Source organism: Mandrillus leucophaeus, unplaced genomic scaffold (genome assembly GCF_000951045.1).
Source record: "Mandrillus leucophaeus isolate KB7577 unplaced genomic scaffold, Mleu.le_1.0 Scaffold146, whole genome shotgun sequence".
Classification (NCBI taxonomy): Eukaryota; Metazoa; Chordata; class Mammalia; order Primates; family Cercopithecidae; genus Mandrillus; species Mandrillus leucophaeus.
In genome coordinates, this window is record NW_012101432.1 from 2588913 (window position 1) to 2602400 (window position 13488).

General features: G+C 45.1%; 1 protein-coding gene across 1 annotated transcript in view; it reads right to left on the reverse strand.

The window, feature by feature from the left end:
- The window catches only part of LOC105535434 (aldehyde oxidase 2), a 75472-nt gene extending 70817 nt beyond the window's left edge, over positions 1–4655 (reverse strand). The window contains exons 1-3 of the mRNA XM_011974535.1: positions 4602–4655; positions 1690–1774; positions 716–812 (exon numbers count right to left, since the gene is read on the reverse strand). Of these exons, the coding sequence (XP_011829925.1) occupies positions 716–812; positions 1690–1774; positions 4602–4655 (236 nt within the window). The remainder of the gene's footprint in view (positions 1–715; positions 813–1689; positions 1775–4601) is intronic.
- Between the last annotated feature and the right edge of the window lie 8833 nt (positions 4656–13488).

Here is a 13488-nt window from a genome sequence, read left to right on the forward strand (position 1 = left end):
TGCTTTGTAGTGCTGGTCCAGCCCAACTGTAGAAAGGGCATTAGCTGCTGGTGGTGGTGGCTCATGCCTGTAATCCCAACACTTTGGGAAGCTGAGCAGGCAGATTGCTTGAGATCAGGAGTTCGAGACTAGCCTGGGCAATATGGTGAAACCCTATGTCTACCAAAAATGCCAAAAAATTAGCTGGATGTGGTGGCAGGCACCTGTGGGCCCAGCTACTGGGAGGCTGAGGTGGGAGGATCACTTGACCCTGGGAGGCAGAGGTTAGAGTGGGCCAAGATAGCAACACTGCACTTCAGCCTGGATGACAGAGTGAGACTCCACCTCAAAAAAAGGGAAAGAAAAAGCATTAGCTTCAGAGCCAGAAAGTGTGGAGTTCCAGTCCTTGTTCTATAGATTACTAGTTGTATGACTTTGAACAAGTCACTTCATCTCTTTGAGTCTCAGTTTCTTCATCTGTAAAATCAATGGCTGACCTACATTGGGGTTTCTTAACCTGGGGTGCATAGATGGGCCTTGGGGGATCTCCCTGAAATGGTGTGTAAAATGTAGTTAGTTTATGTGTTATCTGAGTAGACGGCTCACAGCTTTTATTGGATTATTTAGAGCAGTCTAAGATCCGTACACAGCAAGAATCTAAGAACCTTTCTTAAAGTTGTGAGCTAAGAACACGAGCAAGACACAAAGTACTGTCCTGGCTTCTGGGCTGGGATACCTTATCTTCCTGGACACAGGGTCATGCTTGGACACCATCACGGTGCAGGCGCCGCAGCCTCCTCTTCCACAGGCGTACTTGGTTCCTGTGAGGCGTACTGGAAGGGGCGCAGTCAAGGAAAAGATGCCAAGGAGAACATTTGCTTTCAGTATAGCTGCTCCCTAGGGGGTCACTTCTGAGGAAGGTCTTTTGGCGGGGTGAGTGCAGGTCTGAGAAGCCGTTCACTTCCTTCCGGTCTTAGTTTGACACTTGGCGTATTAACCTCTCCCTGCCTGTTTTCTCACAAAGAGGGAGAAGCATGTTGCCATGCAGGGATGGCTATCTCCCCATTTTCCAAGAGAAGCTGAAAAATCTTGATTTTAAAAAATATGAAATTTTCCAATTTCTAAACATCAACAACCAATTAAAAACCTTGGGCTTTTAAACAAAACTTGTCCAGAAGCCGATTTCATCAATTAGTAATTTCTGTCATTTGTTTATTTTTTGTTCTCAGAGAACTGAAAGATCCATATTTTAATTTGCCAATTAAAATATGTTTGCTATTAAGAGGATCTATATTCCAGAATATGAAATGGCAGGGAAAAGCTAGGGTAAGAAAACACATGTAGGGAAAGGAAATCTTTCCCTGTGATACAGGTTCTCACTGAATCTGGAGAATTTGGTTTCAAAAAAGGGCAGGGCAAATGCAACACAAGCCTCTATTACATAACAAGCCTGGTGGGGCTCCGGAAAGCCTGTAAGGGAATTGTTAGTGCTGAAATAAAGAGCTTAGCTTCTATTTCACTGTACTATTGATACAGGAAACTCCGGGGAAACTTCATCCTCTCCAAAACAGCCCGATTAACCTAATAGCCTTAAAACCACGGCCAAAAGCAAATAGAGAGGAAGAGCCAAGGGGGCTGACTATTTGAATGGAGAGATTTGATTCATCCTCATAATTCTCAGCTGGCCTAACTGTTAAGGCAAACACAGACACAGCCAGGACTTTGACAAAAGGGTCCAGTTCTTTCGTAGGAAGGTCAGCAGAGTCCCTTCTGGGTCCACATTCCTCTCCATCACCTGTGTTGGGAACAGAAGAGAGATGATTATGGGACTTGTATCCGTGACCCCATGAAACATCTTCAAAACCTGTTTGATTTAGGGATTAGGGTATAATAGGCCTGATTTCGTCTGCACCTGTTTTTTTGGTGCTCTGAGGGCACGTGACGTTCACACATGTTAACAGGACAGAAGACTCACAGGGCAAGTGTGGCAACAATGCTGTGATAGATGAGTGAGCCGGGAACACTGCTGTGTAAAGATGCCTCTGGGAGGGTGTTATTCATATTTGCTCCACTATCTATTTTTGTGGAATCTTCCAATTCGGTCTTGAACTATTTCAAATCTGGGAGGGACTTGGATTGTGTGCATGTGTGTGCGTGTGTGCATGTGTGTGCATTTATGCATGTGTGTGCCTGTGTGTGTGTGTGTGTGCATTATGTGTTTGTGTGCACGTGTGTGTGCATGTACGCAATGAAGGGTCCTGTAGGGAGGCAAGCTGGGTAGGCAGAGATTCTGGTCCCTCTGAGATCCCTCTGGTTGGGAATGCATTTGCCGCGGCAGGAGTCTGAAGAGTGGTAGGAAGGAAGAGGAGACAGAGAATTGCTGCTGTCCTGGGGAGGCCCTGGAGCCTGCCACTCCCTCAATAGCAGTGGGGCCAGCGGTGAGACTTGATGTCCCAGCTCAGGACCCAGGTGGCCCTGGTGGACACTAACATCCCCAACTCCTTGAAAAGTGGAGGTTTGGCCTGGTGCGGTGGCTCACGCCTATAATCCCAGCACTTTGGGAGGCTGAGGCAGGTGGATTACTTGAGGCCAGGAGTTCAAGACCAGCCTAACCAACATGGCGAAACCTTGTCTTACCAAAAATACAAAAAAACAAAAACAAAAACAAAAAAGGGCGGGGCATGGTGGTGCATGTCTATAATCCCAGCTACTTAGGAGACTGAGGCATGAAAATCGCTTGAACCCAGGAGGTGGAGGTTGCAATGAGCCGAGATTGCACCACTGCACTCTAGCCTGGGAGACAGAGCAAGATTCTGTCTCAAAAAAAAAAAAAAAAAAAAGGAAAAGGGGAGGTTTTAGGGGTGTCCTGCGAACACTTCTAGTCATTTTGTTGCGTTGGAAGAAAGGAAGATACAGTGAACTATCCATGTTAGGGTCTTCCTTTCTCCCCAGAAGGAAGACATAAAGTTTTGTAGATCTCAAAGAATTAAAAAAACAAGGAAGATGCATCCAAGTTGGGATGTTAAAATTCAGCTGCTTTCTGGATCTCCAGGGGATCCGAATCAATGGAAGAAGAGGCCGTTGTCTGCCTGCCCCTAGCCCCACTGCTAATCCTTTAAGCACATGGATTGAGAGTGTGGTTGGATGAGTTATTTTTATTTTTATTTTTTTTTGAGACGAAATCTCGCTCTTGTCCCTCAGGCTGGAGTGCGATGGTGTGATCTCGGCTCACTGCAACCTCCGTCTCCCGGGTTCAAGCCATTCTCCTGCCTTAGCCTCTCGAGTAGCTGGGATTACAGGTGCCTGCCACTGCGCCCGGCTGATTTTTGTATTTTTAGTAGAGACGGGGTTTCACTGCGTTGGCCAGACTGGTCTTGAGCTCCTGACCTCAGGTGATCTGCCCTCCTCAGCCTCCCAAAGTGCTGGGATTACAGGCGTGAGCCACTGCGCCCTGCCGGATATTTCTGTTGTGTGACTGACTCCCACCCCTACCACACCGTCCTTGCATTTCTTCTAACCCCTGACTTATTCCCTGCTCTGACTGCAGCTACTTCACTCTGGGCTCATGGTACAGAGGTGATTGTGGGGTGGAAAGTAGAGGAAGGAGCCTCCTCTGGCTTTTGAGTCTCCAAAACCTAGGCCAGTGGGTCAGGCAAGTAAGGACTCAGACCCTCGAATGACAGTTTTGGAAGAACATATGGCGGTTGCTGGTTACGGAGTCTGCATACAGCAGTGTGGGTCAGAAGGGCATTGATAAGAACTTTAAGGCTCCTTTCTTGAACTAAGCTCTGGGGTTGGGGGTAGACAATGACCAAGTCCTGGGGCTGAGGGTCCTTGAGGGAGAAGTGACAAGACCCCAGAAAAGCCCTATGCCTTGGGGGCTGCAGAATGGTTCATTTGAGAGACAGACAGGGACTCAGGAAGCGAAGGATCTGCAGAGGGCACTAGGGTTCACTAGGGGCCTGCGTGGCTGGATGGTGAGGACTGGAGGGAGGATGCTGGGACAACTGGCAATGGAGAGTCCCTGCCCTTGTTATACAGGCACCAAAATGGAGCTTAGCTACAACCCAGGGAAAGCAGGGGACTCCAATTGACTGTGAGAACATTTTAGCCAATTCTGTACAATGAGGACTCAACAGAAAAATTAAGCTGATAAACAAACAAAAAAAAGGTCCCATTTCTTGTCCTCCTAATTCTGAGGATCAAGACGTGTCACCAGATAAAGTGTGTCCATGAATCAGGCCTGGCACCAGGCGCTTTCCAAGGGGGGCTTCCTAAACAAGGAAAGGGACAGCTTTCTTTTCATCTTTACGATAGTCCTAGAAGTGGATTTCAAAGATGAGGATGCCAAGACTCAGGGAGGGGAAGTGGCGTGCACAACGTTATATAGTAAATGGCGAAGCCAGATTCATCCGACACCAAGGCTTTACTGAGTCCTCCCCACATTTCCAGGAGCTGAGCTCTGGCTGAGTGGGAAACAGGTCACATTAGGATGGCTTTCTAGTCCCTGGCTTCTTGCCCCTGACTGCAGGGGCTCAGCCCAAATGGGCCACAAGAGCTGCCCTCCAGCTCGTGGTTTCCTGCTGCCTCTGCACACCATGGTAGGAGTGCCCATCACTTACCTTCCTCCCGTTCACGAAGAAAACCAGCTCGTCTGATCGTGATGCGCAACGCATTGCACCTATAAACAGGTTCTGCTTTACAAGACACGGTGGGAATGCAGTTTGCCCCAGCCACAGAATTGAGTGGTAAGGATTTGTGTAGAAGCAGGTGACCTGGAGCCTCAGGAGCACAAGAGGTGGAGACTTCCTTGTTTCACAGCTTAAGTCTAGGGCCCCTGTCTAGTCCAGCCTCTTAATTGGAGCCTCACTCTGCCTCCCGCCAATCCTGACTTTGAAGCTGACTCAGTACACAGCCCACACCTCTTCTTGCTTTTTCTGAAGTTTGAGGGCATCAGCATGAAAACCATAAACAACAATCTAAGCTTAAACCTGCTCTGCACACTGCCTCAGCCCTGGGAACAGACCCTGGATGGATTTCACTTTTTTCTAGGACAGAGGTGGGCTTTCTGAGACCTCCCACTTTCCCCAACTTTTTTTTTCCTTCTAATTTTAGGTGCAGAAATGTCTCCTCATAGGAGATCGTATGATCAAATCCAGTCTGTGCCATAGCTGAAGTGGAGTTGTGGGGTGCCTTCCTACTTCCTCCCCACCCACAGAATTGTTCCACTGCAACATAGCGATGTAGTTAAGGCAACCACTGTACAGATAAGTAAACTGAGGCCCAGGGAAGTGAGATTGGTAGCTTGGAGTCACTCAGAGTAAGTGGCAAAGCAGGAACTAAAACTGAGATATTGGACTTGTAACACCTGTAAGATGTATAGACAGAATCCTTGATTTAAAAAAAAAGAAAACCCAGCCAGGTGTGGTGTGGCTCACACCTGTAATCCCAGCACTTTGGGAGGATTACTTGATCCAATGGACTTGAGACCACCCTAGGCAACATGGCAAAAACCTGTCTCTACTAAAATATACAAAAATTAGCCAGGTATGGTGGCACATACCTGTAGTCCCAACCACTTGGGAGGCTGAGGCAGGAGGATGACTCGAGCTTGGGAGGTTGAGGCTGCAGTGAGCTGTGAACACGCCACTGTACTTCAGCCTGGGTGAAAGAGCGAGACCCTGTCTCAAAAAAAAAATCATGTTTGTTCTTTATGAACATCTCCAATTAGCTATCTGTAGATAAAATCAAGCTGTTCTTATTCTTTCAGCTGAAGTAATGCCTAGCACTTGGCCTCATGTATGGGTGAAGCAAGTAGCTGCTTATGTGCCTGGCTTCAGGAGAGCTGGCAAGACCACTCTGTTCCCCAACACTTCCTTGACCAGTTCTTGGAGCCCTGGCACCATCATTAGAGTCAATCCTTGGTCTTCAGATGAGCATTCACTGTGTGGCAGTGTATCTGTCAGGCCAGAATGGCCAACACCTGGCATCCTCTTGATCTGGCTAATTGAGGAAGGTCCTGTCATTCCCCTGGTCCCTATGTGGCTTCAGAATCCTTCCTAGAGCTACTCCTCAACAAATGGAGTTGGCAGCTTCCAAATTTCTTGACAATTCTAATGCCCAGGTTCTCAGGCATTCCAGTTTTCATGCACCCGTGGAGACGAGTGTTTACACACATGCCTGTGTGTTGGTTTGAGTATGTATATGGGTGTTTTACATGTATTAAACAGTTGTCAAATACATCTGCAGCAGTCCTGTGAGAGAAGTTAGAGATCATGCTGTGAATTAGGAAGGACCTTCAGGTCACACTTTGATCATGTCGCTCCTGGTGCTATCAGGACCTTTTTGATCATGTTACTTCTATTCAAAACCCCCAAATAGCTCTCTGCTTGGAACATAGGTTTAAACTCTTTAGCCCAGTGTGCCAAGCCTTCCACAACCTGTCCCTGTCTCTGGCCTCTGACTCCCTTGCTCTTAAAAAAAAAAAAAAAAAATCTCAGCTAGGCACAGTGACTCATGCTTGTAATTCCAGCACTTTGGGAGGCTGAGATGGGCGGATCACCTGAGGTTGGGAGTTTAAGACCAGCCTGACCAACGTGGAGAAACTCTGTCTCTACTAAAAATAGAAAAATTAGTCGGGTGTGGTGGCACATGCCTGTAATCCCAGCTACTCGGGAGGCTGAACCCAGGAGAATCGCTTGAACCCAGGAGGCGGAGGTTGTGGTGAACTGAGATCGCAGCACTGCACTCCAGCCTGGGCAAAAATAGTGGAATCTCTGTCTCAAAAAAAAAAAAAAAAAAAAAAAAAAAAAAAAATCTCCTGCTCCAGTCAAATTATTCTTCTCATGTCCTTCTTCTACTTAAATCTGGCATTTCTGAACCTATGACCCTCGAAGGGCCTCCCAGTGCACCGAGTAAACCCACACACCTTTGTGGCAACAAAGGCCTCATGGGAGCAAGCGCCACTCCTCTCTGTGAGTGTATCTTCAGCCACACTGGCCTTTTCCCTGCTTCTCCAATATGCTAACTTCTTTCACGTCTCAGGCCTTGGGCCATGTTGGCTGGTGTCTTCTTGTTATTTGGGTCGAGCTCTTCCCTGATCATGTAGTCTGAAGCAGCACTCCCATCACCATTTTCTTTTTCTTTCTTTTTTGAAACAGGATCTTGCTCTGTTGCTCTGGCTGGAGTGCAGTGGTACAGTCATGGCTCATTGCTACCTCAATCTCCCAGGCTCAAGTGATCCTTCTGCCCCCAAATGATCCTCCCAACTCAGCCTCCCAAGTTGCTGGGACAACAGGCATGCACCACCACGCCTGGTTAATCTTTTATTTTTTGTAGAGATGGGGCCGCCCCTCTATTTTCTACCACCCTGTTTCATTTTCTCCATAGCATTCATTACTACCTGACATGGACACTTGATATCTTTTTATTCACTTTCTCCACTAGAACATGAGATCCATGAGGGCACAGATGTTACTTTCAGTTCACCCCTATATCCCAGGGCCTAGAAGGATGCCTACCAGAGAGTACTATTTGTTGAATGACTGGAGAAACTTCTCCCATGTCTGCAATGATGAGGACCCTGTCCCTGCCCCATGGTGATTTCGCTCCCTTCTTTTTTGGCTACCATCAGAAAGCAGCTCCAAACCTCCCTCCTTGCCTTTCTCTGGAATCCAAAAGTACCTGCAGATTCAACCCATTGCTTCTTTACTTTTCATTTATTAAACTAGGAACCAAGAAACCTGTCTTGAATGTGCCACTGATTAGTTGATTATCTTTGCAGTGTTTGTGTGTCATGTTCCCAACTAGGCAATTAGCTCCTGGAGTTTCCAATAGCTGGTTGTATCCCCTGCCATGTGCAGCATAAATGGCAACTCATTCATGGGAGGGGCTTGACTGATTACCCAAAGTATTTTAAATGAAGGAGGCATTAACGTTTTGTTCATTCTTCATTCATTCAACCAGTAGTAATTGAACCTCTGCTTTGCACCAGGCACTATGCTAAGTGGTAGCATATGGTGGAAAACAAGAGCTACACATTTCTGTCCTCTGAGACCTGTAAGATTTTTTTTTTTTTTTTGAGACAGAGTTTTGCTTTTGTTGCCCAGGCTGGAGTGCAATGGCACGATCTCGACTCACAGCAACCTCCGCCTCCCGGGTTCAAGTGATTCTCCTGCCTCAGCCTCCCTAGCTGGGATTACAGGCATGTGCCACCATGCCTGGCTAATTTTGTATTTTTAGAAGAGACGGAGTTTCTCCATGTTGGTCAGGCTGGTCTCGAACACCCAACCTCAGGTGATCCACCTACCTCAGCCTCCCAAAGTGCTGGGATTACAGGCATTAGCCACCGTGCCTGGCCGGCCCTTAAGTTTTAGTAAGACAGTAACATGCAATTAAAGATTTATGCTTGTGACACACATAGATAAATCAGCTATTTTTTCAGGGACAAGGATCAGAAAAGGCTTCCCTAAGGAAGGGAAATTTAGGCCTGAAAGATGAGTAGAGTTGATTCTGTGAGGATTGGGGATGAAGGGGAGGCAGGCTAGGGGAGAAGGAAGTGAGCAGAGACACAGGCTTCTTATGGTTGCCTCCATTTAAAGGAGAACAACGCAGGGACTGGGTTGTAAGGGTCCACAGTCTGTTCCCCCTCTGACTCTTCCCTTTAAAAGAGGGCAACTGCTAAACCCAAAAAGCACACAGTTCCCATTGACAGGAGCACGTGCCGGTAACTACTCTGGGAGCATGAATTACGGTGCCTCAAAATATTTATCAGAATAAATTACTCAATATCCACATAAAATGCAAGCATGTCAAGTAGAACAGTTTTAGAGCACTAAAACTGGATTATGGCATTAGATTTGGAAGATATAAAAGTAGTTTGGATTAGGGAACATAATACTTCAGTTGCTGAGAAACTGAAAACTGACCGTGAATGGCTTTAGAGAAGGGTTTTTTAAACTTCTTAGAGCCTGGAAAATCTTTGTTTGAATGACATTTTGTGAAGTGTAAACAAATTAAACAAAAAGTTTACTGCCCTAGCTGAGAGGCCTGGGGTAAAGGCCTGAAGTCTTCTGGCTTTCTTTCCTTCAAGAAACTCCCAGAACTCTCAGGAGCGCAGTTTGAAAACCACCTACTTCAGAGTGAATGAAAGGTTGCCCACAGCGAGGGGGCGTGGATGCAGTCTCTGCCAAGTTTTTCTGACCCTCAGTTCTATTCAGGACAATGGAAGAAAGCAACCATTATATTTTGTTTGTTTGTTTATTGCTTCTTTTCTTTTTCTTCTTCTTCTTCTTTTTTTTTTTTTTTTTGAGACAGAGTCTCACTCTGTCATCCAGGCTGGAGTGCAGTGGCCTGATCTTGGCTCACTGCAACATCCACCTCCTGGGTTCAAGCGATTCTCGTGCCTCAGCCTTCTGAGTAGCTGGGACTACAAGCATGCACCACCACACCCGGTTAATTTTAGTATTTTTGGTAGAGATGGGATTTCACCATGTTGGCCAGGCTGGTCTCAAACTCCTGGCCTCAAGCGATTGGTCTGCCTTGACCTCCCAAAGTGCTGGGATTACAGGCGTGAGCCACCACACCTGGCCTTTTCTTCTTTAATGAAAAGGGAAGACAAATAATTTATTCACTTTTAAACGGATTTTTTTTTTTCCAGTAGGTGAGAGAAATTCCACATATATTGACCCAGGTGCTTGTATGTTTGTTATAAAAAAGGTCTTATGATTTACATCAGAGAATCCCTGGCACCCAGTGAATGCCCTCTCCCAAAAGTTGGACAAACTTTATTTCTGGAAAAACAAAACAAAACAAAAAATCCTGTAACACATCCTCTTGCTGATGTAAATGGAAAAGTACCAGCCGCTGCTGTGGAGTCTCCGGGCCACTCCCTTCCGTCGTGAGCTCTCAAAACCCAAAGATGAACACACAGGTAATAGACAGACAGTGGGGACTTTACAGGACGGTGAGAGCTTGGGCTGATCATTAACGATCTCTGTTCCAGATCTTTTGTTTTCAGCTGTTTTGACTTTAAGTCTCCTTCCCTTTGCCCCCCGGCTTCCATCTTCCTGCCTCTGCTGAGCCAGGGACAGCTGGACCTAGGGAAAGCTGAGTGCCAGCAAGGCCTTGGGCTCTGGAGGAGAGGGGTTCTTTTCTCCTCAGGCTGGAAGTGGTGGTGCTTAGAGACCATCACCGCCAAGGCTGTACATCTGGAGAAGAGCTTTGTCGTGGGGGTGGGGGCGGGGCACATGGAGAGAAAGCTGTTGGTATGAATAGGAGGTCAAGACTGCCAGATGGGCGGGCTGAACCCTTCCTGTCTCAGAGTCTCGGCAAGGATTCATAGGAGGAGCAGGAGGGCTGTGAGGCTGAGGAGTTTCAACCACTTGCCTCAACAGGGCCATGGCAGCCTTCTTGCTTCTACCCTTCCAGGAGAGTGAATGAGGGTTATTTCTATAACCTGTGGCCAGTGCCTCTTAGGGTACCCTATTAACTAAGCTGGAGCCCATTGAGCTGACAAATAAAAAATTTAAGGCAGCCTGTTGTGGGTTGAACTTTGTTTCCAGTGTGATCTTACTTGGAAACTGGGTCTTTGTAAATGTAATCAAGTTAAGATGAGGTGATACTGGATTGGGGTAGACCTTAAATCTGATGACTGGTGTCCTTACAAGCAGAGGGAGGTTTGGAGACACATGTGGAGGAGACAAGCCTGTGAAGACGCAGGCAGGGATTGGAGTGATGCGTCCATAAGGCAACGGACACTAAGGATGGCTGGTAACTACTGCGCTCTAGGAGAAGGTGAGGAAGTATCTTTCCTAGAGAGTCCAGAACAGCATGACCCCACTGATGCTTTATTTTGGTCATTTAGTCCCCAGAACTGTGACAGAACAACTTTCTGTTGTTTTAAGCCAGCCAGTGTGTGGTATGTTGCGAGGGCAGGCCTGAGGACCAAGAGCCTCAGAGAAGATTATTCAAAATAGAATAATCTTCACCCCTAGCAAAAGAGAGCTGTTGGAGGGGACAACTGTCAATTTGAATATTAACAAGAACATTAAACTGCATCCCCCAAAAAGACTTTCTGAAGAAAACATAAACCAGCTATTAAACAGTCCGGCAGATGACGATGCTCATGGTTGAAGCCCAAATTAGTGACCTGGAAGACAAAGTGCAGTGAATATATCTCAGCACAGAGCAAAGATGTACAGCAGTAGAACCATGAAGAGCAGGATAAGAGGTCTCTAAATGCAAGAGACCTCATGCGTAAAGAGGCTAGCTGAAATAGAAAGAGGGATCGATAAAGGAGAAATAATTATTAAACATGAACCATTTGCTCTGAGCTGAAAAGCAATCTGAATCTACAGATTAGAATGCTTCTCAAGTTCATGGCTGGACTGAAGAGAAAGGACACCCACCTGGTATCACCTGATACCACATTTAAACTCCAAGGATAATAGACTCTTACAAGGTACTAGGCTGAAAGATCAGGCTTTCTGCGAAGGAGAATCAGTTGGCATGGAGCTCTCATCTGCCACAGTGGACACTAGAGGGCAGTAGACTAGCACCTGCTGCTTGCGGAGAGGCAACAAGGGCATTGGAGACCCAGTAAGTGGAGCAAACTTCTCACCCAGGGGAAGACCACCCCATCTCAGGAAAAAAAATCAAACAAAACCCGGCTCAGATAAGAAGGTGAAGGGGAGAGAAAGCCTAAATGGATAAGGGTAGGCTACTTGGAAATGTGTCATATAAATGCTAAAAAGAGTCATATGGCGAGGGAAGTTCAATTAACAGTCTAGAACAAACACACACACAACTGCAGCAACTTAAGGCTTGGGGACAGCTGTGGGGAGGAGGAAAAGTAAAAGTTACCAAAGTATTAGCTTACTGGGGGAAGGGGCGGAAATACAGGACAGATGGAGCAGGAGGCCAGGAAAGAGTAACTTTTTGCAGGGGTAATATTTGATATCTTCTTTTCAAATAGAGGTGGAGAAACATGTGTCTGTCAGAGCAGATAAATGGAAGTGAACAACTTATTGTTCAGTTGAACTTCCAAAGTAACAAGAGAAGAAATGGAATTGCTCATAGTTTGAGTACACCAGCAAAGAAACAAAAAGGAAAAAATGGAAACCACAGTGTAAAACATATAATATACCTTATATGCAACTTAAATGATATACAATAGGTATAAAATAGATATAATGGGTGTGAAGTAAATAATTAAAAATTTTAACCATCATGAGAAATCTAAATGAAATGAATCCTACCACTTAAAAATAATGACTAGCAGATTTAATGATAAGAAATCCTCAAATCTAGGTATCCTGTATACTATTTATAAGAAAATCATTTAAAGTGATAAAAGGGAGGATAAAAATATAGACTGGTCAAAGAGATAACACGCTAATGTAAATAATCAGACAACTTGTTATGGAAGAAAATGGAAAAGATTAAAAATGTCATTGAACAACAAACCAGAAACAAATGAACTTATAGATGAATTTCATGTAATCATTAAGATAATGGCAATATTATTTAAACGCTCCCTAGCATACATAAATGGAAATTCTCCCTAATTTGTTTTATACACCTAATAAAATTTAAATACCATAACCCAACACAGATAGCAAAAAAGTTGCAGAAGAACCTTGTTTATGAATATAGATAGAAAAATTCTAAGTAAAATATTAGTGAATAAAATCCATCAGTGTATCAAGGGATAATATACCAAGTAAGGATTATTTCTGGGACATAAGGGTGGTTCATCAGAAATCTATCAACTAACTTAGTCCATTACATCAAAAAAAGGTGGAAAACTGTTAAATTAAATCAATAGATGCTATTAAGTTACTTGATAAATTCAGCAGCCATTCCTAAGAAAAACTCTAAAGAAAAGAAAACAGAAACAAACTAATGTAACAAGGCTGTTTACAAAAACCAATAACGAGTATTATTGTTAAAGGTAAAGTTAAAAAAATTCAATTAAAATCAGAAATTAGATATGGATTCTCTTTCTTGCCATTGTTGTATAACATTGCCTTGGAGGTTGTAATGTAATAGATGTAGTAAAATAATGAAAAAGTGAAATAACTGGTAAACATTGATATAAACACTGGCAGAGAAGAAAACTTGAACTGGTGATTGGATATAATATAAATATTAAAAAATTAATAGCTTTTGCTACTGTATAAATAAGCACTTAAGAATGGCAGTAGGAAAAAATTCCATTCACGGCCAGGCGCAGTGGCTCAAGACTGTAATCCCAGCACTTTGGGAGGCTGAGACGGGTGGATCACGAGGTCAGGAGATCGAGACCATCCTGGCTAACACGGTGAAAACCCATCTTTACTAAAAAATACAAAAAACTAGCCGGGCGAGGTGGCGGACGCCTGTAGTCCCAGCTACTCGGGAGGCTGAGGCAAGAGAATGGTGTAAACCCGGGAGGCGGAGCTTGCAGTGAGCTGAGATCCTGACTGCACTCCAGCCTGGGTGACAGAGCGAGACTCCGTCTCAAAAAAA